The sequence below is a fragment of the Rhinoraja longicauda genome, chromosome 41 (assembly GCF_053455715.1).
Source record: "Rhinoraja longicauda isolate Sanriku21f chromosome 41, sRhiLon1.1, whole genome shotgun sequence".
Taxonomy (NCBI): domain Eukaryota; kingdom Metazoa; phylum Chordata; class Chondrichthyes; order Rajiformes; family Arhynchobatidae; genus Rhinoraja; species Rhinoraja longicauda.
Window position 1 is genome coordinate 6,965,193 of NC_135993.1, and position 26,994 is coordinate 6,992,186.

General features: G+C 47.4%; 2 protein-coding genes across 2 annotated transcripts in view; one reads left to right on the forward strand and one right to left on the reverse strand.

The window, feature by feature from the left end:
* Positions 1-13,611, reverse strand: part of bckdha (branched chain keto acid dehydrogenase E1 subunit alpha) — a 30,398-nt gene extending 16,787 nt beyond the window's left edge. Inside the window, exons 1-3 of the mRNA XM_078431174.1 lie at positions 13,349-13,611; positions 9,170-9,346; positions 5,064-5,150 (exon numbers count right to left, since the gene is read on the reverse strand). Coding sequence (XP_078287300.1) covers positions 5,064-5,150; positions 9,170-9,346; positions 13,349-13,465 — 381 coding nt within the window. The 5' untranslated portion in view covers positions 13,466-13,611. The remainder of the gene's footprint in view (positions 1-5,063; positions 5,151-9,169; positions 9,347-13,348) is intronic.
* Positions 13,612-13,826: 215 nt separating this feature from the next.
* exosc5 (exosome component 5) lies at positions 13,827-23,552 on the forward strand. The gene is made up of 6 exons (XM_078430931.1): positions 13,827-13,929; positions 15,945-16,058; positions 16,315-16,436; positions 17,952-18,092; positions 19,943-20,032; positions 23,203-23,552. Exons 1-6 carry the CDS (start codon positions 13,827-13,829, stop codon positions 23,299-23,301), a joined length of 669 nt encoding a protein of 222 aa, XP_078287057.1. The 3' UTR covers positions 23,302-23,552.
* Positions 23,553-26,994: the final 3,442 nt, after the last annotated feature.

The window sequence follows — 26,994 nt, forward strand, 5'->3', positions numbered from 1 at the left end:
TACCTCATGACTTGGCTTCCACAGGCGTCTGTGGCAATGGATTCCACAGATTCACCGCCCTCTGACTAAAGAAATTCCTCTTTTAATTCTGAGGTTATGCCCTCTGGTTCTAGACTCTCCCACTACTGGAAACAACCCCTCCACATCCACTCTATCCAGGCCTTTCACTTTTCGGTAAAGTTTCAATGAGGTCGCCCCTCATCCTCCTAAACTCCAGGGAGTGCAGACTCAGTGCCGCCAAACGCTCATTAATATTGTAGGAGCCATTTTGCGTTTATTAGTTATTTTAGTATATTATATTATTTTGTATCCTGCTGTATTATTTTGAACACTTAAGAGGTTAATACTATGCTTATGTATATGGACTGGGCAGAGCCAGAGATCTTCCAGCACCGACGTAACGCTTCAGTTCACACCAAGAACCTGCCGATAGAAGATCGGCAAGAAACATAGAAAATAGGTGCAGGAGTTGGCCATTCGGCCCTTCGAGCCTGCACCGCCATTCAATATGATCATGGCTGATCATCCAGCTCAGTAGCCTGTACCTGCCTTCTCTCCATACCCCCTGATCCCTTTAGCAAAAAGGGCCACATCTAACTCCCTCTTAAATATAGCCAAAGAACTGGCCTCAACTACCTTCTGTGGCAGAGAATTCCACAGACTCACCACTCTCTGTGTGAAGAAATGTTTTCTCATCTCGGTCCTAAAAGACTTCCTCCTTATCCTTAAGCTGTGAACCCTGGTTCTGGACTCCCCCAACATCGGGAACAATCTTCCCGCATCTAGCCTCTCCAACCCCTTAAGAATTTTATATGTTTCTATAAGATCCCCCCTCAGTCTTCTAAATTCCAGCGAGTACAAGCCCAGTCTATCGAGTCTTTCCTCATATGCAAGTCCCGCCATCCCAGGGATTAATCTGGTGCACCTTCTCTGTACTCCCTCTAAGGCAAGAACGTCTTTCCTCAGGTTAGGAGACCAAAACTGCACACAATACTCCAGGTGCGGTCTCACCAAGGCCCTGTACAACTGCAGCAGAACCTCCCTGCTCCTAAACTCAAATCCTCTTGCTATGAATGCCAACATACCATTCGCTTTCTTCACTGCCTGCTGCACCTGCATGCTTGCTTTCAATGACTGGTGCACCATGACACCCAGGTCACGTTGCATCTCCCCTTCTCCCAATCGGTCACCATTCAGGTAATACTCTGCTTTCCTGTTCTTGCCGCCAAAGTGGATAACCTCACATTTATCCACATTATATTGCATCTGCCATGCATTTGCCCACTCGCCTAATCTATCCAAGTCACTCTGCAGCCTCCTAGCATCCTCCTCGCAGCTAACACTGCCACCCAGCTTCGTGTCATCCGCAAACTTAGAGATGTTGCATTCAATTCCCTCGTCCAAATCATTAATATACACTGTAAATAACTGGGGTCCCAGCACTGAGCCTTGCGGTACCCCACTAGTCACTGCCTGCCATTCCAAAAAGGACCCATTTATTCCTACTCTTTGCTTCCTGTCCGCCAACCAATTTTCTATCCACCTCAAAACTGAACCCTCAATACCGTGTGCTTTAAGTTTGTACACCAATCTCCTATGTGGGACCTTGTCGAAGGCCTTCTGAAAGTCCAGATATAACACATCGACTGGTTCTCCCTTATCCACTCTACTAGTTACATCCTCGAAAAATTCTATAAGATTCGTCAGACATGATTTGCCTTTGGTAAATCCATGCTGACTTTGTCCGATGATTTCACCACTTTCCAAATGTGATGCTATCACATCTTTAATAACTGACTCTAGCATTTTCCTCACTACCGATGTTAGGATAACTGGTCTATAATTCCCCGTTTTCTCTCTCCCTCCCTTTTTAAAAAGTGGGGTTACATTAGCTACCCTCCAGTCCTCAGGAACTACTCCAGAATCTAAAGAGTTTTGAAAAATTATCACTAATGCATCCACTATTTCTGAGGCTACTTCCTTAAGCACTCTGGGATGCAGCCTATCTGGCCCTGGGGATTTATCTGCCTTTAATCCATTTAATTTACCTAACACCACTTCCCGACTAACCTGGATTTCCCCTCAGTTCCTCCATCTCATTAGACCCCCGGTCCCCTGCTATTTCCGGCAGATGGTTATGTCTTCCTTAGTGAAGACAGAACCAAAGTATTTGTTCAATTGGTCTGCCATGTCCTTGTTCCCTATGATCAATTCACCTGTTTCCGACTACAAGGGACCTACATTTGCCTTAACTAATCTTTTTCTCTTGACATATCTATAAAAGCTTTTGCAGTCTGTTTTTATGTTCCTTGCCAGTTTTCCCTCATAGTCTATTTTCCCTTTCCTAATTAAGCCCTTTGTCCTCCTCTGCTGGACTCTGAATTTCTCCCAGTCCTCTGGTATGCTACTTTTTCTGGCTAATCTGTACGCTTCATCTTTTGTTTTAATACTATCCTTGATTTCCCTTGTTAGCCACGGATGCACTACCTTTCCTGGTTTGTTCTTTTGCCAAACTGGGATGAACACTTGTTGTAGTTCATCCATGCGACCTTTAAATGCCTTCCATTGCATGTCCACCGTCAACGCTTTCAGCATCAATCGCCAGTCTATCTTGGACAATTCACGCCTCATACCCTCAAAGTTACCTTTCTTTAAGTTCAGAACACTTGTTTCTGTATCGACTTTGTCACTCTCCATCCTAATGAAGAACTCTACCATATTATGATCACTCTTGCCCAAGGGGCATCGCACAACAAGACTGCTAACTAACCCTTCCTCATTACTCAATACCCAGTTTAGAATGGCCTGTTCTCTCGTTGGTTCCTCGACATGTTGGTTTAGAAAACCATCTCTCAAACATTCCAAGAAATCCTCTTCCTCAGCACCCCTGCCAGTTTGGTTCACCCAATCTATATGTAGATTGAAGTCACCCATTATAACTGCTGCACCTTTAGTGCATGCATTTCTAATTTCCTGCTTGATGCCATCCCCAACCTCACTACTGCTGTTAGGTGGCCTGTACACAACTCCCACTAGCGTTTTCTGCCCCTTAGTGTTTCGTAGCTCTACCCATATCGATTCCACTTCCTCCAAGCTAATGTCCTTCCTTTCCACTGCTTTAATCTCTTCTCTAACCAGTAACGCTACCCCACCTCCTTTTCCTTTCTGTCTATCCCGCCTGAATATAGAATATCCCTGGATGTTGAGCTCCCAGCCTTGGTCACCCTGGAGCCATGTCTCCGTAATCCCAACTATATCATAATCATTAATAACTATCTCCACATTTAATTCATCCACCTAAAAGAAGGATTTTAACTATAAGATACTACTAAAATAATAAGATTTTGGTGGCCAAAGAAAATACAAGAAGTACCTACTGGATATAATAAGAGGTATAAGAAAATAACTGCAGATGCTGGTACAAATCGAAGGTATTTATTCACAAAATGCTGGAGTAACTCAGCAGGTCAGGCAGCATCTCAGGAGAGAAGGAATGGGTGACGTTTCGGGTCGAGACCCTTCTTCAGACTGATGCCAGGGGGGCGGGACAAAGGAAGGATATAGGTGGAGACAGGAAGATAGAGGGAGATCTGGGAAGAGGAAGAGAGGGACAGAGGAACTATCTAAAGTTGGAGAAGTCGATGTTCATACCACTGGGCTGCAAGCTGCTCAAGCAAAATATGAGGTGCTGTTCCTCCAATTTCCGGTGGGCCTCACTATGGCACTGGAGGAGGCCCATGACAGAAAGGTCAGACTGGGAGTGGACGTGCTCGGCCACTGGGAGATCAGTTTGGCCAACGCGGACCGAGCGCGGGTGTTGAGCGAAGCGATCGCCGAGCCTGCGTTTGGTTTTGCCGATGTAAATAAGTTGACATCTGGAGAAGCGGATGCAATAGATGAGGTTGGAGGAGGTGCAGGTGAACCTCTATCTCACCTGGAATCCCTACTGGATATAAGGTCTGGTAGTTCGTATAAGTCACGAAGGATCGACGGTAGGATATTAGATTTTTACCAAACTAACCAATAACAAGTTAATGACAAGAGATATGCCAATATGTTTCATTGCAACTTCAAATAAACGACTAACTAACTGAAACGTCGTGGAGATCTCTTTGGTGTTGGTTATTTGCGTAAAGAAGATATCGTTCTGCTAGCCTTCGTCAATGGCAGCTTTGAGGCTTTACAAGAAAGGTGAGAAGCTGGCTATAATATCTATGTTAAGCCAATCAACCCCGGCATCATTCTTGTAAACGTCCTCCAGACCCTCACCAACGCTCGCACGTCCTTCCTCAGGTACGGGGCCCAAAACTGCACACAATCTGTTCTGAGAGACGTTGGGGGAAGCTAGGAAACCAGAGAGAACTCCCTTGCTCCTCTAACCGAGCTGAGGGATTTCATTCGTAATGTGGGTAAGTCAACAGTACAGGTCTCAGTTCAGCCATAAATGAAAATAATTAGTGGCTCAAATGGCAAAACAAGCAATGGACAATAGGTGCAGGAGTAGGCCATTCGGCCCTTCAAGCCAGCACCGCCATTCAATGTGATCATGGCTGATCATTCTCAATCAGTACCCCGTTCCTGCCCTCTCCCCATCCCCCCTGACTCCGCTATCATTAAGAGCTCTATTTAACTCTCTCTTGAAAGCATCCAGAGAATCGGCCTCCACTGCCTTCTGAGGCAGAGAATTCCACAGCTTTACAACTCTCTGAGTGAAAAGGTTTTTCCTCATCTCCGTTCTAAATGGCCTACCCCTTATTCTTAGACTGCGGTTCCTGGATCTGGACCCCTCCAACATTGGGAACATGTTTCCTGCCTCTAGCGTGTCCAACCCCTTAATAACCTTATATGTTTCAATAAGATAGATTCTTGATTAGTACGGGTGTCAGGGGTCATGGGGAGAAGGCAGGAGAATGGGGTTAGGAGGGAGAGATAGATCAGCCATGATTGAATGGCGGAGTAGACTTGATGGGCCGAATGGCCTAATTCTGCTCCTGTCACTTGTGAAGATCCCCTCTCATCCTTCCAAATTCCAGAAACAGAGAAAAATCCTGCCGTGCACTTACTTGTCTTTGAGACTCGTACAAAATGCGATCCATGGTGTTCAGCAGCGTCATCTTCTGATAGAATTTGAGGACCATTTCCTTTGGCAACTGCAGGAAGGGAGGAAAGAGTGAATGGGAGCAGATCTGTGAATGGTGCAAAAACTCACCAGCTTAGTGAATGGAGAGGACAACCACTTCAGGCAGAGTTGGAACAGAAACACTGCTATAGTAAGTGTAGGAAGGAACTGCAGCTGCTGGTTTGAACCAAAGATAGACACAAAAAGCTGGAGTAACTCAGCGGGTCAGACGGCATCTCTGGAGAAAAATAACAGGTAACGTTTTGGGTTGAGACCCATTTTCAAACTTACGTTTTGGGTCGAGACTCTTCTTCAGACTAGAAGGGTCTCGACGCAAAACGTTATCTATTCCTTTTCCGCAGAGATGCAGTCTGAATGCATTTTCCCATTCAAACTGCTGGAGTAACTCGGCAGCATTTCTAACGAAAATGGATAGGTGCGTGTTGGGTTGGGACCCTTCTTCAGATTCTGACCCAAAACAACACCCATCCATTTTCTCCAGAGATGCTGCCTGACTTGCTGAGTTACTCCAGCACTTTGTATCTATCCCTAGATCTTGAATCTCCCACAGAAGAATCCATTCTCTCCTCATCCCCTCTGTAGAGTCTTATAAGTTGCAATTAAGTTTCACCTAACCCTTTGAAACTCTAGCAGAACCTAGCCTTGCCTACCTTTCAATAGACAATAGGTGCATGAGTAGGCCATTCGGCCCTTCAAGCCAGCACCGCCATTCAATATGATCATGGCTGATCATCCACAATCAGTACCCCGTTCCTGCCCTCTCCCCATATCCCTTGACTCCGCTATCATTAAGAGCTCTATCTAACTCTCTCTTGAAAGCATCCAGGGAATTGGCCTCCACTGCCTTCTGAGGCAGAGAGTTCCACAGCTTCACAACTCTCTGAGTGAAAAAGTTTTTCCTCATCTCTGTTCTAAATGGCCTACCTCTTATTCTTAAACTGGAACTCCCCCAACATCGGGAAAGTGTTTCCTGCCTCTAGAGTGTCCAATCCCTCAATAATCTTATGTTTCAATAAGATCCCCTCTCATCCTTCTAAACTCCAGAGTATACAAGCCCAGTCGCTCCAGTCTTTCAACATACGACAGTCCCGCCATTCCGGGAATTAACATCATGAACCTACGCTGCACTCCCTCAATAGTAAGAATGTCTCTCCTCAAATGTGGAGACCAAAACTGCACACAATACTCCAGGTGTGGTCTCACTAGGGCCCTGTACAACTGCAGAAGGACACACAGCCCACTCCATGTATTAATCTATTGTTAAATGATCCTGATCTCTCACAAAATGCTGGAGTAACTCAGCAGGTCAGGCAGCATCTCAGGAGAGAAGGACTGGGTAACATTTCGGGTCGAGACCCTTCTTCTGAAGAAGGGTCTCGACCTGAAAAGTCACCCATTCCTTCTCTCCTGAGATGCTGCCTGACCTGCTGAGTTACTCCAGCATTTTGTGAAATAAATACCTTCCATTTGTACCAGCATCTGCAGTTATTTTCATACACTGATCTCTCACAAGTAACTTTGCACAGTTATCCTGATAGGTAATAATCTTTACCCTGATAATGAAACAGGAAGCATGTGAAATAGAGGAACCGGCGTGAAATTTATACCATCCACCTTAATCATTATATATTGATTGATAACAATCGATTAGAGGATGTGGAGATTTTGGAGAGCTTTACCCGGATGCCCCTGGATTAAAGGATATCAGTTATAAGGAAAGGTTGGACAAAGTTAGATTGTTTTGCTGGAGTATCAAAGGAGATCTGATACAAGTTTTTAAAATGACGAGAAGCATAGACAGTCAGAACCTTTAGCCCAGGGTGGAGATGTCAAAGACTAGAGGGCCAGAAGGGGGGGGTTTACAGGAGATGTGTGGGACAAGTTTTCTTTTACACAGAGAGTTGTACGTGTTTGATAATCGCTGCCAGGGGTGATGGTAGAAGCAGGTACGATAATGGCGTTCAAGAAGGTTTTAGGTAAACACATTAATATGCAGGGAGTGAAGGGATATGGATCATGTGCGGGCAGAAGGGATTTGTTTAATTTGGTGTCAAGATCGGCACAGGCATCGTGGGCCAAAGGGCCTGTTCCTATGCTGTGCTGGTCAATGATAATCCAAACATAACTTATTGTAATTTTGCAAACATTGCAATTTTTTTCTTCAAATTGCAGTGTGAAATTAGTGTTGGATTATCCGAATCCAGTGGCTGGATTTGGATAATCTGGAGCCTCCGGGACTGCCAGCATCTATGAAATGTCTAGACAAGCACTTAAATCGTCCCGGCATAAAGGGCTACGGGCCAAGTTGCAGGGGATGGGATAAACACAGATGGGTGGGCACTGGCAGGTGTGGACCTGATGGGCCAAATGGCCTGGTTCCATGCCGTGTGACACAACTAGTGGTGCTGGACTGGCAGATTTTCCTGACTAATCGAGATTGCACCCAATTTAGATTTAGATGTACAGCGCGGAAACAGGCCCTTCGGCCCACCGGGTCCGTGCCACCCAGCGATCCCCGCACATTAACACTATCCTACACACACCAGGGACAATTTTTTTTAAACATTTGCCCAGCCAATTAACCTACATACCTGTACGTCTTTGGAGTGTGGGAGGAAACCGAAGATCTCGGAGAAAACCCACGCAGGTCATGGGGAGAACGTACAAACTCCGTACAGACGGCGCCCGTAGTCAGGATCGAACCTGAGTCTCCGGCGCTGCATTCGCTGTAAGGCAGCAACTCTACCGCTGCGCCACCGTGCCGCCCCCCACAATGAAAACATCCCTCACTCTATTTTGAAATGTTACACATCATATAGTCAATTTACCAGTAAACCAGGCGAGGTTTAAAAGTGTAGACGACAAGGAGGCCAAGTGAGTTTACAAAAGGCATGAAAATGGGACCCAGGTAGGTAAGAATGAAGGATAGCAAAGGCTCCTGGAAGGCATAGGAAAGGTCGCACCCAAAACGTCCTTTTTCCCCATCCTTTTTCTCCAGAGACACTGCCTGACCTGCTGAGTTACTCCAGCACTTGGCGTCTAGTCTGGAAAACATGCCTGTGCAGCTTCATCAGTTGAGTCATACGAGTCTGCTTCCACTTGTCTCAGATGCATCACAGCTTGGTTTGGGTACAGCTCCATCCAAGACCGCCAGAAATTGCAGCGAATTGTGGACGCAGCCCAGACCATCACACAAACCAACCTCCCTTGCAATGACCATCTACACCTCACGCTGCCTCGGCAAGGCCAGCAGCATCATCAAGGACCAGTCGCACCCCGGCCACTCCCTCTTCTCCCCTCTCCCATCTAGCAAAAGGTGCAGAAGTGTGAAAACGCACACCTCCAGATTCAGGGACAGTTTCTTCCCAGCTGTTATCAGGCACCTGAACCATCCGACCACAACCAGAGAACAGTGCTGAACTACTATCTACCTCATTGGTGACCCTAGGAATATCTGCCGGTAGAGTTGCTGCCTTACAGTGAATGCAGCGCCGGAGACTCAGGTTCGATCCTGACTACGGGCACCGTCTGTACGGAGTTTGTACGTTCTCCCCGTGACCTGCGTGGGCTTTCTCCGAGATCTTCGGTTTCCTCCCACACTCCAAAGACGTACAGGTATGTAGGTTAATTGACTGGGTAAATGTAAAAATGGTCCCTAGTGTGTGTAGGATAGTGTTAGTGTGCGGGGATCGCTGGGCGGCGCAGACTCGGTGGGCCGAAGGGCCTGTTTTCGCGCTGTATCTCTAAATCTAAATCTAAAATCTTTGATCGGACTTTGCTAGCTTAGCTTGCACTAAACAATATTCCCTTATAACGTATCTATACCCGGTAAACGGCTCGATTATAATCATGTATTGTCTTTCCGCTGACTGGTTAGCACGCAACAAAAGCTTTTCACTGTACCTCTGTACACGTGACAACAAACTCAACTAAACGTATTATCCCCTATCAGGCCACTGTGAGACCGCATGTTAATGGTTCATCATGGCACCAGGCAGCAGTTCTGCTTTGGGATGGCACATTACAAACCTTGGGGTCTTCATCTGGGTTCATGATCTGTCCCTGCCGGTCCATGACCCGATAGATGGGAATACCGGATAACACGTTGGGCTGGATAAACTCCAACCTGTCCACAAAATCGGCGGAGGCCCCCGGGAACTGGGGCTTCTCATCCAGGGACGTGAATTGCTGCTGATGAACTGCATGCTGGAGAGAGAACAGGAAAGTGTAAGAAAAAGTGTAGGAAACAAAACTGCAGATGCTGGTTTAAATCGAAGGTAGACACAAAATGCTGGAGTAACACAGCGGGCCAGGCAGCATCTCAGGAGAGAAGGAATGGGTGACGTTTCGGGTCGAGTTCCTTCTTCAGACTGATGTCAGGGGGGGAGGCGGGACAATGATAGGAAGACTAGTAGGAGAACGGAGACAGGAAGACTAGTAGGAGAACTAGGAAGGGAGAGGGGATAGAGAGGGGAAGCAGGGACTACCTGAAGTGGGAGAAGTCAATGTTCAAACCGCTGGGGTGTAAACTGCCCAAATGAAATATGAGGTGCTGTTCCTCCAATTTGCGCTGGGCCTCACTCTGACAATGGAGGAGGCCCAGGACAGAAAGGTCAGATTGGAAATGGGAGGGGGGAGTTGAAGTGCTGAGCCACTGGGAGATCAGGTTGGTTCAGACGGACTGAGTGGAGGTGTTGAGCGAAACGATCGCCGAGCCTGCACTTGGTCTCGCCGATGTAGAGAAGTTGACATCTGGAGCAGCAGATACAATAGATGAGGTTGGAGGACGTGCAAGTGAACCTCTGCCTCACCTGGAAAGACTATTTGGGTCCTTGGATGGAGTCGAGAGGGGAGAAAGTGTAAGGTGCCTGGAGTAAAAACCAAATATACATGCAACGCATGACAAAATATTCCCCTTGCAAACTGAGGAAAGGAGAGATTTCATTGAGATATTCAAAATTCTTTGGATCCTAAAACTACTGCCTGAAAGGGTAATGGAAGCAGCATCAATGTGGGGAAATTAAAAAAATTGAAATAGGAAAAAGGGGCAGTTGATAGACACAAAATGCTGGAGTAACTCAGCGGGACAGGCAGCATCTCTGGAGAGAATGGGTGACGTTTCAGTCTGAAGATTCAGTCTGAAGAAGGGTCTCGACCCAAAACGTCAGCCATTTCTTCTCTCCAGAGATGCTGCCTGTCCCGCTGAGTTACACCAGCATTTTGTGTTTCTCTTCGATTTAAACCAGCATCTTGCGGTTCTTACCTGCAGTAATTAGTACCTTTGCAAACATGAAACACAGCAAATTTTCACACAGTAAGGATCCATGATCAACAATGAGATAATGCAAGAGATAACGTTTGTAAAAAGACGTACGATCTTGGTTCAGATACAAATATTATTCGGGATGTCTACCCAGGTAGGTTAAGCTGGGTTTGGTAAAAATTGGAGATTGTCCCTCGTGCAGGTGTATGGAGATGGCTGGTCGGCAGGGACTTGGTGGACTGAAGGGTCTGTATCCACACCTTATCTCTAAACTAAACAAACATCCATATTTTACAGCCCTCTACTGCATCACCCTTCACAGTTTCTTTGTCCCTCAAGAGAAATGCGACCCAATCTTGACCGCATAACGTACTGGGTTAATAAGAATTGATTGTTTGTACAAAATTATCAGAAGTGATTTTGTACCTGGTAATGAGTGCTCTTACTCACTGCTCTGCCCTTGCGCAAGGTTATCTGATTTCTGTATGCTGTAGTCCCCTGAGCAGAGGGCATTCGCATCACAAATTGTTTCATCCAAAGATAAACCTAAGATGGGGTGGCACGGTAGCGCAGTGCCAGAGACTTGGGTTCAATCCTGACTATGGGTGCGGTCTGTACGGAATTTGTACGGTCTGCCTGTGAGTTTTCTCTGGTCTCTTCCCGCACTCCAAAGACGTACAGATTTGTAGGCCAATAGACATCGGTAAAATTGTAAATTGTCCCTAGTGTGTAGGATAGTGTTAGAGGACAGGATGATCACTGGTTGGCATGGACTCGGTGGGCCGAAGGGCCTGCTTCCACGCTGTATCTCTAAAGTAAAGTAAAAATATGAATTCAGAGCTGAGAGCCTATGCTCTGAAATGTCTTCACTTGTTGGTTGACTAGATTATTCCTCTTTTAAGATACTCCTTAAAAAAAAACCCTCTGCTTGACACAGCTTCTCATTACCCAGCCTAATACGTTGAATTATAGGACGTTCCTGTAGTGCTTCAAAGTGCGTGTGTATATATAGCATTTATACACACATATACATACACGCGTACTTTGAAGTCTTTGACAGCATCTGCGAGTTGTTTTTTTGTGAGTTCTGAAAGCTTCACATATTCTGTTGGAAAACAAAACTGCAGATGCTGGTTTAAATCGAAGGTAGACACAAAATGCTGGAGTAACACAGCGGGACAGGCAGCATCTCTGGAGAGAAGGAATGGGTGACGTTTCGGGTCGAGATCCTTCTTCAGACTTAAGGGCATGTCCCAGTTAGACAATTTTAAGGCGACTGCCGGTGACTAGGCTGTCACTGAACGATTGCCGGGGTGTCGCGGGCATGATCGTGAGGAGTCTTCAATGAATCGTAGCGGATCTCGGCGCATCGCGGAGAAATGTACCTGCTAGAAATTTCTCGGCAACAGCTGGCTTGTCACCAGGTATCGTAGCTTATTGCGGGCGCTGTCTGTCGCATGCTGTTCCCAGGTCTGCTAGGTTGTCGCAGATGCATTTAGAAGCACGTAATATTAAATTAAGAAAAGGCATTTGAAGATACCAGAAGATAGTTTTGTTTAACCAATTTATTTACCATCAGGACATTTGACAGGTAGATCGGAGGCGACAGTTTGACTGTCAGGTAAGCGTGGGAATTTCCCGATGTTTCCGAAGACGGTGTAATCTCTTAGCCAGGTGCTAGTTTCACTAGTAAAGTAACTTGTATCGACCTGACTCGGCATTGTCGTGGTCATTGTCGTAGGGGAAAAGAAAATTTTGATGATCTGCTACGACTTAACCTATAAATCAAAACCTATATGATCAAAACCTATTTCTACTCCCAAGCGTTTGAGGCCCTTTGAGGGGGCGCTGTGAACTGTTTACGTATGTGCTGTTATGTTTGTGTGCCATTGTATGTTTGTTCTTAGTACCTGAACTGATGTACAGCACTTTGGTCAACGTGGGTTGTTTTTAAATGTGCTATACAAATAAAATTGACTTGACTTGGACAGTCGCCAGCAGTCGACTAAGTGGGACAGGCCCTTGAGTTACTCCAGTATTTTGTGTCTACATATTCTGTTGTGCTGCTACAAGTACAGGCCCTTAGACAATAGGTGCAGGAGGAGGTCATTCGGCCCTTCAAGCCAGCACCACCATTCAATGTGATCATGGCTGATCATTCTCAATCAGTACCCGTTCCTGCCTTCTCCCCATACCCCCTGACTCCGCTATCCTTAAGAGCTCTATCTAGCCCTCTCTTGAATGCATTCAGAGAATTGGCCTCCACTGCCTTCTGAGGCAGAGAATTCCACAGATTCACAACTCTCTGACTGAAAAGGTTTTTCCTCATCTCAGTTCTAAATGGCCTACCCCTTATTCGTAAACTGTGTGGCCCCTGGTTCTGGACTCCCCCAACATTGGGGACATGTTTCCGGCCTCTAACGTGTCCAACCCCTTAATAATCTTATACGTTTCGATAAGATCCCCTCTCATCCTTCTAAATTCCAGTGTATACAAGCCTAGTCGCTCCAGTCTTTCAACATATGACAGCCTCGAGTTGCTCCAGTATTTTGTGTCTACATATTCCGGCTGCTACAAGTAAGTGGGACAAGCCCTTGAGTTACCCCAGTATTTTGACAGTCACCTAAGTGGGACAGGCCCTTGAGTTACTCTCGTATTTTGTGTCTACATATTCTGTTGTGCTGTTACAAGTAAGTGGGACAGGCCCTTGATGAGTTACTCCAGTATTTTGTGTCTACATATTCTGTTGTGTTGTTGCAAGTAAGAATTTCATGGTGTCTATGTGGGACAGATGACGATACAACACTCTCTTGACACTTGTCTTGTCTCTCGGCCGGGCGGGAGGGACAACAAGCAGCAGGTTTGACCGGTCGCCCTTCAGCGGCCCCTCGGCCCTCTCTCCCCCCCCCCCCTCTCCCCTCCCTCCGCGACAGTCATTGACTTACACTGGTGGAGAGAGGCCGCCGAGCCCCGGCCGCGATGCTGGAGCGGGAGCTGCAGCCGCCCAGGCTCCCGCGGACGCCGCGCCACCCTCTGCCCAGCTGCCTGATCGCCGCCGCCATCTTCACCGTCTCCCCCAGCCGGCTGCTGCCCCGCAGTGTCAACACCCGCAGTGTCAACACCCCAGAACACCACCCATCCCTCGCTCCCACCGAGCTCCAACCCGAATAAAATAATCAAGCCCTAAAAAAAGTAAATAACAACCGAGAAATTCCCTTCAGAGAAACTAATTCAATCCAGGCGCGCGTTGGTCACCTGGGTTTTGGGGGCCTGGATGGGGGATGAGCCCGTCACGATGAGCCCGCCCTCTCCTGCAGCGGATTGGCCGGGGATGGGCGGATCTGGCCGTTGGTTGGTGGAGGATGCTGTCCGTCAGGCGCGGTGACGTGTGGAGTGCGCGCCGCTAGGTGGGCGGGAAACAAAATGGCGGCGGTGGCGGGCGGTGGGGAGATGCAGCTGCTGCGCCCGTTCTGCTGCGAGCACAGCGTCCTGTCCCGGCCCGACGGCTCGGCCTCCTTCATGCAAGGTGGGCGCTGCTTGCTCCGGCCACAGCCGGCAGGGATAAGCCAGTTCCGTTTAGTTTATTCTCACGCGTTCTGGTTGACTACTGCGCAAATACCTCTTAAAGTGGTGATCTCGCGCAGGTCGGAGTGAGTAGAGTAGTGATTAAATTATGAAGTGGGCCTTTTTGAGCAAGTTGAGGAAATCTAGTTGCTCGAAGGTAGACACAAAATGCTGGAGTAACTCAGCGGGTCAGGCAGCATTTCAGGAGAGAAGGAATGGGTGACGTTTCGGGTCGAGACCCTTCTTCAGTCTCAACCCGAAACAACATAGAACATAGGTGCAGGAGGAGGCCATTCGACCCTTCGAGCCAGCACCGCCATTCAATGTGATCATGGCTGATCATCCACAATCAGTACCCTGTTCCTGCCTTCTCCCCATACCCCTTGATTCAGTTAGCCCCAAGAGCTCTATCTAACTCTCTCTTCAAAACATCCACTGAATTGGCCTCCACTGCCTTCTGTGGCAGAGAATTCCACGGATTCACAACTCACTGGGTGAAAAAAAAATTCCTTGTCTCAGTCCTAAATTTAAATGGCCTACCCCTTATTCTTAAACTTTAATAGTTAAACTTTTTCTTCCCCAACCACTGTCCATGTAACTCCAACTATTGCCAAAGGATTTCTTGGCAAAAGTTATGCCTTTTGTTCAAATCCAAATACTAAATCTAAAAAAAAGTACACTGTTAAGAACACGCCAAAATAGTTCTGCAAGAGGTCACTTAAAAATAAAAGCAGAGTGAGAAATGAATGACGAGGGGAAAAAAATGAACTGAGAGAAACGTCATCTGTTCCTTCTCTCCTGAGATGCTGAGTTACTCCAGCATTTTGTGTCTACCTTTGATTTGAACCAGCATCTGCAGTTATTTTCCTACAGATCTAGTTGCACAATCCCCTTTTTAAATGACTTAACATTGGGAGCAGCATCTGTGTTGGGTGGTAACATATTACATTCCCTTATCATCCTTGGATAAAGGGAATATTGGTAACAAAGTTTATTGAAATTTAGCGAGTTGATGACCAGTCTTGTTTCATGGCAGTTGGTACTCTGGGATGACGGAAGTTTTGATGGCGTGATTTTGTGAATCTTTGACCTACAGTGAAAAACTTTCCATAAGATGTGCTCAAACTGTACAACTCCCCCTTCTGTTGTGGGGTAGACATGCCCCTCCCCCCCCCCCCTAATCTTTGCACATCTCAAATCCTTTCCACTCATCGCTTTAATTTCATGTATCTTGTGTTTTATGACTTTGCAGATCAATTTCCCTCCTGGGATAAATAAAGTTATATCGTGTAAGTTCAGATTCATAAATGATAGGAGCTGAATTAGGCCATTCAACCCATCAAGTCTACTCTGCCATTCAATCATGGTTGATCTATCTCTCCCTCCTAACCCCATTCTCCTGCCTTCTCCCCGTAACCCCTGACACCAGCACTAATTGAATGCTGGAGTAACTCAGGGGGACAGGCAGCATCTCTCGAGAGAAGGAATGGGTGATGTTTCAGGTTAAGACCCCACTCACTTTTAACTAATCCCATTAGTTTGTTCTTTCCCCCTTGCCTTGCACCAACCTCACGCTATCCTTTGCTCCAGCTGTCCCTCGGGGCTGAGTATGTCTTGCGTCCACTTCGGTTTAATGAGTGGTGTATGAGATGGTGCGCTCCTTGTGCTCTTTGCTCCCAAAAGAAGTGTCCTGACCCTAAACATCACCTATCCTTTTTCTCCAGAGATGCTGCCTGGCCCGCTGAGTTACTCCAACATTTTGTGTCTATCTTTGGTATAAACTCGCATCTGCAGGTCTTTGTTTCTGCAATTAAACAGTGCAGCTGATTTTGTTTTTTCTGTTGTCAAGAGGATATCTTTTCACCTGGTTAACTTTTACTTTGGAGAAGTAACAGCATCGCTAAACGCATTGCTGTGAAGTGTTGACCCTCTGTGGCAATGTTGACACTTGCCTGTGCTAATCTGTTTTAATCACAGGAGATACAACAGTTCTGGCTGCTGTATACGGGCCCGCGGAGGTGAAAGTGAGCAAAGAGATCTTCGACAAAGCCACCCTGGATGTCCTACTCAAGCCAAAAGTCGGGTTACCAAGTAAGTGGAGGCTTCCCGAGAGACCATGTTGAGGGAAACATCTAACAGGGCCAATTAGCACCCTGGGCAAGGATGAAGACTGAAGTGTGGGACTGTTTCAGGTGGGCTGTAGATTTGGATCTGGGTGGATTGCAGTCTGGCGGGAAATAGCACATGCACAAAAATGTTTTTTGAGAAGTCTCTGGCAAAGCCAAGTGCTCTGTTGCTGTTATACAAATTGACGTCCTGCATTCACGTTGATTTTGCTTTTCCAAAGGTGTCGCAGAGAAAAGCAAGGAGCAGATGATTCGAAACACCTGTGAGGCCACCGTCCTGACTGCCCTGCACCCACGATCCTCCATCACCATCGTGCTGCAAGTCATCCACGACTCTGGATCTGTATCCTGCCCATAGTGACAGGCTTGTATACACTGGAATTTAGAAGGATGAGAGGGGATCTTATCGAAACGTATATGATTATTAAGGGGTTGGACACGTTAGCGGCAGGAAACATGTTCCCAATGTTGGGGGAGTCCAGAACCAGGGACCACAGTTTAAGAATAAGGAGTAGGCCATTTAGAACGGAGATGAGGAAAAACTTTTTCAGTCAAGAGAGTTGTGAATCTGGAATTCTCTGCCTCACAAGGCAGTGGAGGCCAATTCTCTGAATGCATTCAAGAGAGAACTAGATAGAGCTCTTAAGGATAGCGGAGTCAGGGGGTATGGGGAGAAGGCAAGAACGGGGTACTGATTGAGAATGATCAGCCATGATCACATTGAATGGCGGTGCTGGCTCGAAGGGCCGAATGGCCTACTCCTGCACCTATTGTCAGTCACCGTGCCAGCTTCTGATCCCCTTAGGCTCCGTCAATAAAAAAACTTGGTGACGCAGCGGTAGAGTTGCTGCCTAACAGCGCCAGAGACCAGAGTGGGTTCGATCCTGATTACAGGTGCTACACGTATGGAGTTTGTGCATGCTCCCCGGGTGCTCCGGTTTCCTCCCGCACTCCAAAGACGTACAGGTTTGTAGGCTAATTGGCTTGGTGTAAATATAAATTGTTCCTCGTGTGTATAGGATCATGTTATTGTGCGGGGATCGCTCGTCTGCGTGGACTCGGTGGGCCGAATTGCCTGATTCCACGCTGTATCTCTAAACTAAACATGCTACCACTTCAATTAACATGCTACCACTTGGATGTTCCAAATTGCTGTAGTGATGATGAAGACAAGTTGGGCTTGTAAAGTAGGTATTATAGTGGTAATAAATGTAAAGTCCCATCAACATCCTGTTTTGATGAGCAATCTGCTGAAGGAATTCAGTGGGTCGAGCAGCTTCTGTGTGGGGGGGGCTTCATGACTGAGATGCAGCGTCTCAAGCAGAAATGGTGACTATACCTTTCGCCCCACAGCTGCCTCTCGGCTGTATGTAGGATAGAACTAGTGTACAGGGTGATGGCTGATCGGTGCGGACTCGGTGGGCTGAAGGGCCTGCTTCCGTGCAGCTTCTCTAAAACATTATTCCTTAAGCCTCAGCAAATGCATCGGCGCAATTTTAATTATTCAGCTTTCCATAAATAATGTACGTACAGGTGCTCCACAACTTACGATCGGGTTACGTTCAGAGAAGCCCATCGGAAACCGAAAATATCGTACGCCAAATTATATTTAATGCACCTGATCACATGGCCGGAAGCGAGCTGCGGGTCGCTAGGGCCGCTGCAGTCTGTACCATTGCAAAGTTGAAATATGGTCAGTGGGAGCATCTGTAAATATAAAGCAGAAGGGAATTGGTATTCAATGAATTTCTAATCAGGCTCAATCCCACCATTTACAGCTTTCAAGGTAAGCACCATTTTGCCAACTTCTGTTGTTAAAGTTTCCATTACCAGAGAGATCCTTAACAGCCAGGAGTAGCTGCTGTCTTGTTGCTTAAACGCTGCCTGCATGGCACTAATGGATGCTGGGCTCCCAATGAAAAGTGTCTTCTGCGGCATCACGTGCATGATCGACTCTGACAGAAACATCCTTCTAGACCCAACAACCACGATGGAGAAGGTTGGTGATGTGAAATCCCTGGACTCTTAAGAGCCCTCAGTTACTAATTAATCTCCCATTGTAGTTAGGAGTAGGAAACAAACTGCAAAATCTGGTTAAAATCGAAGGTAGACACAAAATGCTGGGGTAACTCAGCGGGTCAGGCAGCATCTCGGGAGAGAAGGAATGGGTGACGTTTTTAGATTTACATTTAGAGATAGCGCGGAAACAGGCCCTTCGGCCCACTGGGTCCGCGCCGCCCTGCACATTAACACTATCCTACACACCCTAGGGACAATTTTTACATTTGCCCAGCCAATTAACCTACATACCTGTACGTCTTTGGAGTGTGGAGGAAACCGAAGATCTCGGAGAAATCCCACACAGGTCACGGGGAGAACGTACAAACTCCGTACAGACGGCGCCCGTAGTCAGGATCGAACCTGAGTCTCCGGCGCTGCATTCACTGTAAGGCAGCAACTCTACCGCTGTGCCGCCCGGGTCAGACTGGGGTCTGAAGAGGGTCTCGACCCGAAACGTCTCCCATTCCTTCTCTCCAGAGATGCTGCCTGACCCGCTGAGTTACTCCAGCATTTTGTGTTACCTTCGATTGTAGTTAGGAGTTTGTGTTCATCTTTCATCCTCTGCACCTCAATGTTTTGCAGTTAATTAATTGTTTAGTTTAAATGTACACCATTGAAACGGGCCTTTTGAGTCCATGCCGGCCATCAGTCACCTGTCCAGACTATGTTCTCTGTTATCCCACTTTCTCATTAATATTGGGGGTGATTTCACAAAAGCCAACTTCACAAAATCCAAGCGTATTTGGAATGTGGGATCTCCCTGAGGAAAGACCGCGCAGTCACGGGAAGAATGTGCAAACTCCACACAGATAGCGCCCACGGTCATGATCAAACCCGGGTCCCTGCTGCGTCACTGTGCTGCCACCAACTCTACAACGCCCCCCCCCCCCCCCTACTTTCAGTCTAAAGAAGGTCCCTGACCCGCAATGTCACCCATCCGTTTTCTCCAGCTATGCTGCCTGACCCTCTGAGTTACTCCGGCACTTTGTGTATAGCTTTGTGATAGATGATTACGTCGACTGCCTTTTCATGGAGTGGATTATTGCAGTCGGGATGCACAATTGGTCATTTTCCAGCTCTCTCGGTTTATGCTAGTGGATCCTTAATGGAGCCTGGATTTTACAAACAGTGCTCATGACACTATCATTTAAGTCCCAATTTAATGTATCGGTTCCTAGATCAAACCCATTATAGACATTAGGTGCAGTAGGAGGCCATTCAGCCCTTCGAGCCAGCACCGCCATTCAATGTGATCATGGCTGATCATCCACAATCAGTATCCTGTTCCTGCCCTCTCCCCATACCACCTGACTCTGCTGTCATTAAGAGCTCTATCTAACTCTCTCTTGAAAGCATCCAGAAAATTGGCCTCCACTGCCTTTAGAGGCAGAGAATTCCACAGATTTGCAACTCTGAGTGAAAATGTTTTTTCTCATCTGATTATCTTAAAGGATTACTTATACTGCTGTTGATTACGTGAGGTTGAGTTAACTAATGTTAGATAAATGTTGCTGATCATCTTTGTTACCATCATTACTGTCATTGTGGGAAGACAGCTCGCCAGCCTCTATATAATATAAGTAAATAACTGCAGATGCTGGTACAAATCGAAGGTATTTATTCACAAAATGCTGGAGTAACTCAGCAGGTCAGGCAGCATCTCAGGGGAGAAGGAATGGGTGACGTTTTGGGTCGAGACCCTTCAGACTGATGTCAGAGGGGTGGGACAAAGGAAGGATATCCTTGTCCAGCTCGCCAGCCTCTAATTCTTCCCCTTATTTGTTCCAGGAGGCGGCTGCTGTCCTCACCTTCTCCATCGACAGTGTCGAGAGTCAACTGCTCACGTTGTCCACAAAGGGCTCATATTCTGTTGAGGAGGTCAGTTTATAACCATTTTATTTTTTCCCCCTCCTTCCTCTTCATTTCTGTCTTTACTTCCTCCTTGTCTTGGCTCCTGATAGAAGGGTTATAGGGGGAGGCTACCCCATTTTATCATTAACAATCCTCTTGGATTTCTTCTCATTTGACACTTGGCAACACCTTGGACACTCCTTGAGCGTGTATGCCAGATTTACCCGGGATACCTTCTACCCTCAACCCTGTTCTCCTTCCTTTTCCCCGTAACCTTTCTGGGATTTTACTAATCAAGAATTTCAGGGCAGATGACCATAAAACACCCTTGACTCTCACAATATTGCACTGCTGTATTTTGACACTGGTTTGTCAGGGAAATCACACACCATATGTCCGGTGAGTGGGGCAGTGGCGCAGAGGTAGAGTTGCTGCCTGAGACCCAGGTTCAATCCTGACCACAGGTGCTGTCTGTACGGAGTTTGTACGTTCTCCCTGTGACCGCGTGGGTTTTCTCCGGGTGCTCTGGTTTCCTCCCACACTCCCAAAGAAGTACTGGTGTGTAGGTTATTTGGTTTTGGTAAAGTTATAAATTGTCCATAGTGTGTAAAATCGTGCTAGTGTATGGGATGATCGCTGGTCAGCGTGGACTTGGTGGGCCGAAGGGCCTGTATCTCTAAAACACCCTGACGGAAAAATCTGTGAATGGGGAACAAGAGTCTGAGCTGATCGTTGCATTGTCCTGGTTGAAGGTCAGCCAAGAAACTTAACGGAGAACATGTACTGATTACAAACAAATTATTATTGGCATATTTTACACCTATTAATGGTTCTTAATTTAAAAAAATAGATTGTACAATGTGTGTCTGGCAATAATTAGCACTTAAATGCAAATTGTTTCTGTTTGGGGAAGGCTTTAATCTCTTGCTGAATATAAATGAGCTGCTTAAGTATATCTGGCGAGGCAGCAAATTCAGTGTCTTAAGAGTCACAGCACACAGAAACATTGTCTTCACATCATTGTGTCTATGCTGACCAGATCCACCTCTATACAACTAAGTTTGGCTGAGTGTCTAATTCTGTCTGGCAACACTGCTGAGGCTTGTACAGCTAAAGATGCCATCTTAATGCAAGATATTGGGAGGCACGCAGCACAGAAAAGAACACCTGTACAACCTATCCACCAAGTTCCCATCTAGACTAATTCCACTTTATGGGACTTGATCTGTAGACTTTAGAGATAGAGCGCAGAAACAGGCCCTTCGGCCCACCAAGTCCGCGCTGTCCAGCGATCGCCCCGTACACCAGCATTATCAAACGCACTAGGGACAATTTTGTTACGTATTTCGCGTGTGGGGGGGATACGTAGCACCCAGAGAAAACTCAAGCGGTCATGGGGAGAATGTGCAAACTCCAAACAGACAACACCAGTAGTTAGGATCGAACCCGGTCTCTGGTGCTGTAAGGCCGCAACTCTACCACTGTGCCACTGTAGCCTTCTCTGCTTTGGAGATTCAAATGCTCATCCGCGTGCTGCTTAAATGTTGATCAGCGACGTGGAGAGGGTGAACGTGCTGCATGGGCAACAGCCTGTCCTTCATATGACATCGCCCAGGCTTGCATCCGACCACTTGCTTCCATCATCTTCTCAGACAGAGCGATCTAGATTTGAACCCAGCTTTGTATGGGAGAAAATTCTTCCTCGTATCCAATTTTGCCAACTCCCTGTGATCCATGACCTTTTGGATGAGTCTTCTATGTGGGACCACTCTTTGCTTGCAGACCAGTTTAAGAAGCTCTTGTGGGTTTTTTCTGACTGATGGCAATAACTTTAGGAGAGATGGTTAGAAATAAGAGAATTGGATGAGTTTATAGTGGGGGTCTGGTGACATTTCTGTTGTGATCCAAGTTCATCTTCTAAGGCCCCCCTCGGTCATGGCTGACCATGGGTGATGCATCCTGGGTGTTGGCTGCTTGCTCCAAACCTCGGCTGGAGCATCGTCGATGTGTGGTCAGATGCAAACCCGGGCGATGTCGTATGAAGGACAGGCTGTTGCCCATGCAGCACGTCCCCCCCTCACAACATCGCTGATCGATCCAAAGGAACAGCAGGGCCGTTACAGTTTGGCACCAGCGCCATCACAGGAGCTGCCAGAACGAGGTTGTAGACAACGACCATCTGCCTTCGGGACTCCGACACCGGATTTTTCTTGAGGCTTACTCCTGGAGCCTTTTCCATGACTGGACTTGGCCACAAGGCATTGGAGGTTTTAGATCAGAGTTTTCACTCTCCTAGATGGACTGCCTTCCCAGGCTGACGAGCCTCATCTGCCCGAGACTCGTGGTGGCTGGAGCGTCTACCTTCCCGTCTGTAGCACCCGCCCACCGCAGCCTTCATCCATCCGCCTTCCCAGCCGTTGTGACGCTCCACTAAAGTCGGCCGTCATCCTCCGCCTGTTCCACCGTTGAGGTCTTGGTTGGATTGCTCTTTGTCAGGGACCTCCCCCTTGACCGTACCGCCATGGGTGACCCTACCAGGAGAGTAGCTCCAGACGGCATCGCTCTCAGGATCTCAGGACCACACGAGCTTCTCCACCACGACAAGATTTAGATTTTTAAATTTAGAGATACAGCGCAGAAACAGGCCCTTCGGCCCACCGGGTCCGCGCCGCCCAGCGATCCCCTCACACTAACACTATCCTACACACACTAGGGACAATTTTTACATTTGCCCAGCCAATTAACCTACATACCTGTACGTCTTTGGAGTGTGGGAGGAAACCGAAGAACTCGGAGAAACCCCACGCAGGTCATGGGGAGAACGTACAAACTCCGTACAGGCGGTGCCCGTAGTCTGGATCGAACCTGAGTCTCCGGCGCTGCATTCGATGTAAGGCAGCAACTCTACCGCTGCGCCACCGTGCCGGTAACAAGGTAACAATCCACAGAGTTCAGCTTATGGATTTGGGTTATTCAGTTTCCAAGCAACTACATCTTTCTCCCCCCCCCCCCCATCTCCTGAAACTCCAATAACGTTCATTTTACTGTTAATCACAAAAGTAGAAATGTGCCAGTGAGATTTCCTACTGGTAATTTTCCCTTCACGTGCATCAGTGTTGATGTGCATTGCCCCCTTCTCTGGCAATAATGTCGGGAGTTGGGGCACTCCTTGTGACCTTGCTTGCCTTCTGTTTCAGCTCCAGCAGTGCGTTGCGATATGCCAGAAGGCGGCCGAGAAGATCTTTCAGTTCTACAGGGACTTGGTAAGCAGAAGATACTCGAAACTGAATGAATGAGGCGGGTGACGAATGGGCCACCTAGTCTGAGTCTAGTCACACTGGACGCGAGGACAATGGGGATGTAGGCCCAGTAAGAAGCAGCAGCTGGGCTCTGTTTGACCCAACCTCTGGATGTGCTGGCACTTGCCCGAGAGACTGTTGGCCAATTCCATCGTCCCCAACAGTGCAACCTTCTACATGAACTGTGTCAAACACTGGCTGAATATGCCTCAGAGTCAAAAAGAAGGAATACATTTTAAAAATAAAATTCTGCTGATTTTTTTATTGGTTTCATGCTAATTTATCATTTGTCCAGTGTCATTTCAGAAGCAACAGTTTGGTTTCAGCTATGCAAGTCAATACATTTAAGCACACCCTGATTCTCTTTTGTCCAATGCTCTCACCATGTAGTGTTTAGTTTAGAGATGCACTGTGGCAGCAGCTCTATTAGCCCAGAGAGTGCACACTGACCATCAATCACCTGTATTTATTCACAAAATGCTGGAGTAACTCAGCAGGTCAGGCAGCATCTCAGGAGAGAAGGAATGGGTGACGTTTCGGGTCGAGACCCTTCTTCATACTGCAGGAGTAGGCCATTTGGCCCTTTGAGCCAGCACCAGTATGATCATGGCTGATCATCCAGAATCAGTACCCCTGTTCCTGCTTTCTCCCCATATCCCTTGATTCCGTTAGCCCTAAGAGCTGCATCCAACTCTCTCTTTGTAATGAGTGGAGTCGTACACAGTCTGAAGATGGGTCTCGACCCGAAACGTCACCCATTCCTTCTCTCCTGAGATACTGCCTGACCCGCTGAGTTACTCCAGCATTTTGTGAAATAAATACCTTCGATTTGTACCAGCATCTGCAGTTATTTTCTTACATCAATCACCTGTATACTAGTTCCATGTTATCCCACTTTTGCGACATACTTGAGGCAATTTTACAGACGCCAATTGGCTTACAAACTTGCACGTCTTTGGAATGTGGAAGGAAGCCGGAACATGCGGAGAAAACCCACGCTGGCACAGGGAGAACATACAAACTTTACGCATGTTGCCTGTGTAGTCAGGATCGAACCCAGGTCTCTGGAGCTGTGAGGCAGCAGCCCTGCCACTGTGCTGCCCTGTATTGCTTGAGTGCCAGATCTATCTCAACCTAGTTTTATAACCCAATCACTCTACCGCTGTAAAAATATTCTTTGCTTCTCTTGCAACACTAACAGCTCTGCAGGCATTTTATGCCGGAAGGTTACGTGTTTTTGAATTGGACACTGCCTTTCCCCTGTGGCTAGCTTCCCACCTGGGCTCTGGGTCTTATGGCTATCATTGGCATTCAGATTATCAGAGGAATTCAGCAGGTCAAGCAGCATTAGGGGAGGGAAATGGACTATCTACATTTGGGTCAAAACACTGCAACACAACTCCCAGCTTTCTCCCCTACCAAAACCACAATCAGTCTGAAGTAGGGTCCTGACCCAAAACATCATCTATCCATGTTCTGACTGACCCTCTGAGTTACACCAGCATTTTGTGTCCCTTTTGTTTTTGTAAACCAGCATCTGCAGTTCCTATTTTTTTACATTCCTCCAGCAGATTTTCTTACCTCAAATTCCAGCCTCTGCCAATCTCCTGTGGGTGTTGATTGACTTCCATTAGGAGTTCATCACGAAATGCTGGAGTAACTCAGCGGGTCAGGCAGCATCTCAGGAGAGAAGGAATGGGTGACGTTTCGGGTCGGGACCCTTCTTCAGACTGATGTCAGGGGAGGGGGGTGGGACAAAGAAAGGATGTAGTTGGAAACAGGAAGACAGTGGAAGAATTGGGATGGGGAAAGAGGGACAGAGGAGCTATCTGAAGTTAGAGAAATCAATTCGTACCGCTGCGGTGTAAGCTGCCTAAGCAAAATATGAGATGCTATTCCTCCAATTTGCGGTGGGCCTCACTATTTCGCTTGGGCAGCTTACATCCCAGCGCTAAGAACATTGATTTCTCTAACTTCAGATAGCTCCTCTGTACCTCTCTTTCCCGTCCCCTTCCCAGACTGTCCGAGGCCCTCGCGTCGGGATGATCCAAACTCCCCGCGTCGGGACGGTTGGAAAAAAACTCAGCGCGGCATGGAGCTCCTGAGTCCGCCTCTTCTTATCAGAGACCGCGGGCTTCACGATGTTTAGTCCACAACTGCTCTCTCAAGAAGGTCCCAAGGAATCATTCCGAACTGCAGTAGCAGAGATGTCCCCGCTGTTCCACCCTCTATTAATCTCTCAATCTTCCATCGCTGAAACATGCACTGAATTCACTGGATGTTTTCAAGGGAGTTCGATTTAGCTCTGATGGCTAACGGAATCAAGGGATGTGGGGAGAAAGCAGGAACGGGGTACAGATTTTGGATCATCAGCCATGATCATATGGAATGGCGGTGCTGGCTCGAAGGGCTGAATGGCCTGCTCCTGCACCTACTTTCTATGTCATTGTCACATTGGAAACCTGCTGTGTGTGCGCACAGCTTGACCAGTACGTGCTCTACATCACGACTGTGACTATTTGCAAGCTTTCTAGCCTAGGGAGCTGTCCAGTTGAGTTTAGTTTCGAGATACAGCGTGGAAACAGGCCCTTCGGCCGAGCGAGTCCACACCAACCAGCAATCCCCACACGTTAACGCTACCCTGCACTACACACACTGAGGACAATTAACCTGCAAACCTGTACGTGTGGGAAGAAACTGAAGATCTCGGAGAAAACCTCGTGAACCTACGCTGCACGCCCTCAATAGCAAGAATGTAAACAGAGAGCCCTGACCTCTACTGGTCAGGGTTTACATTGCAGGCTGAAGATCATCACTAGAATAAAACCTACGGCCTCAATAGCTATTTCACTCTCAGCAGACAATATTCATGTATTTATACCATTTTTATTTTGTATTCCTAATATCTGCAGCTTTTTCCATTCTGAATACCTGTATATGGGGTTTTTTGGCCTACTTCTAAGCAGAAGACACACACAAAAAGATGGAGTAACTCAGCAGGTCAGGCAGCATCTCTGAGGAAAAGAAACACCATAGAACTAGGATAAAGGTTCTGACTGTCTACCCTATCTTTGCCTCTCATAAATTTATATATTTCTATCAGGTTTAGTTTAGAGTTTAGTTTAGAGAAACAGTGTGGAAACAGGACCTTCGGCCCACCAAGTTCTTGCCGACCATTAGGGTTGCCAACTGTCCCGTATTAGCCGGGACATCCCATACATTGGGCTAAATTTGTTTGTCCTGTACGGGACCGCCCTTGTCCCGTATTAGGCCCGGGGGGGGGACACTCTGTCGGCCCGGACACTGTAAGCCCGAGGGCTGCTGTAGGCTAACGGAGTGTGTTCGGGGAGCGGGGCCGAGTGTGTTTGCCTGACGGAGGTTGCATCGCAACACGCCTCCCGGCCTGGGCGGCCACCATTGGTGGAACGGGAGCACATGGCCGCTGGCTGGGTGAGGTCACGAGGGGCGCGGGGCGGTGATGTCACCTTTTGTCCCTTATTTGGGAGTGAGGAAGTTGGCAACCCATCTCTTATACTCTTGTCCTGACTGATGAAAGCAAGCATACCATATTTGCTTAGATCTAGCTCTTAGGGATAAAGGAATCAAAGGATATGGGGGAAAAAGCAGGAACAGGGTACTGATTTTAGATGATCAGCCATGATCATATTGAATGGCGATGCTGGCTCGAAG

What these genes read in the sequence shown, in the direction of transcription:
- exosc5 (XM_078430931.1), top strand. Translation starts at nt 13,827, where the DNA reads ATGGCGGCGGTGGCGGGCGGTGGGGAGATGCAGCTGCTGCGCCCGTTC. An exon ending in TCATCCACGACTCTGGATCT is followed by an intron (nt 16,437 to 17,951) that starts GTATCCTGCCCA and finishes AGCCAGGAGTAG; the next exon opens with CTGCTGTCTTGTTGCTTAAA. An exon ending in GCTCATATTCTGTTGAGGAG is followed by an intron (nt 20,033 to 23,202) that starts GTCAGTTTATAA and finishes CTTCTGTTTCAG; the next exon opens with CTCCAGCAGTGCGTTGCGAT.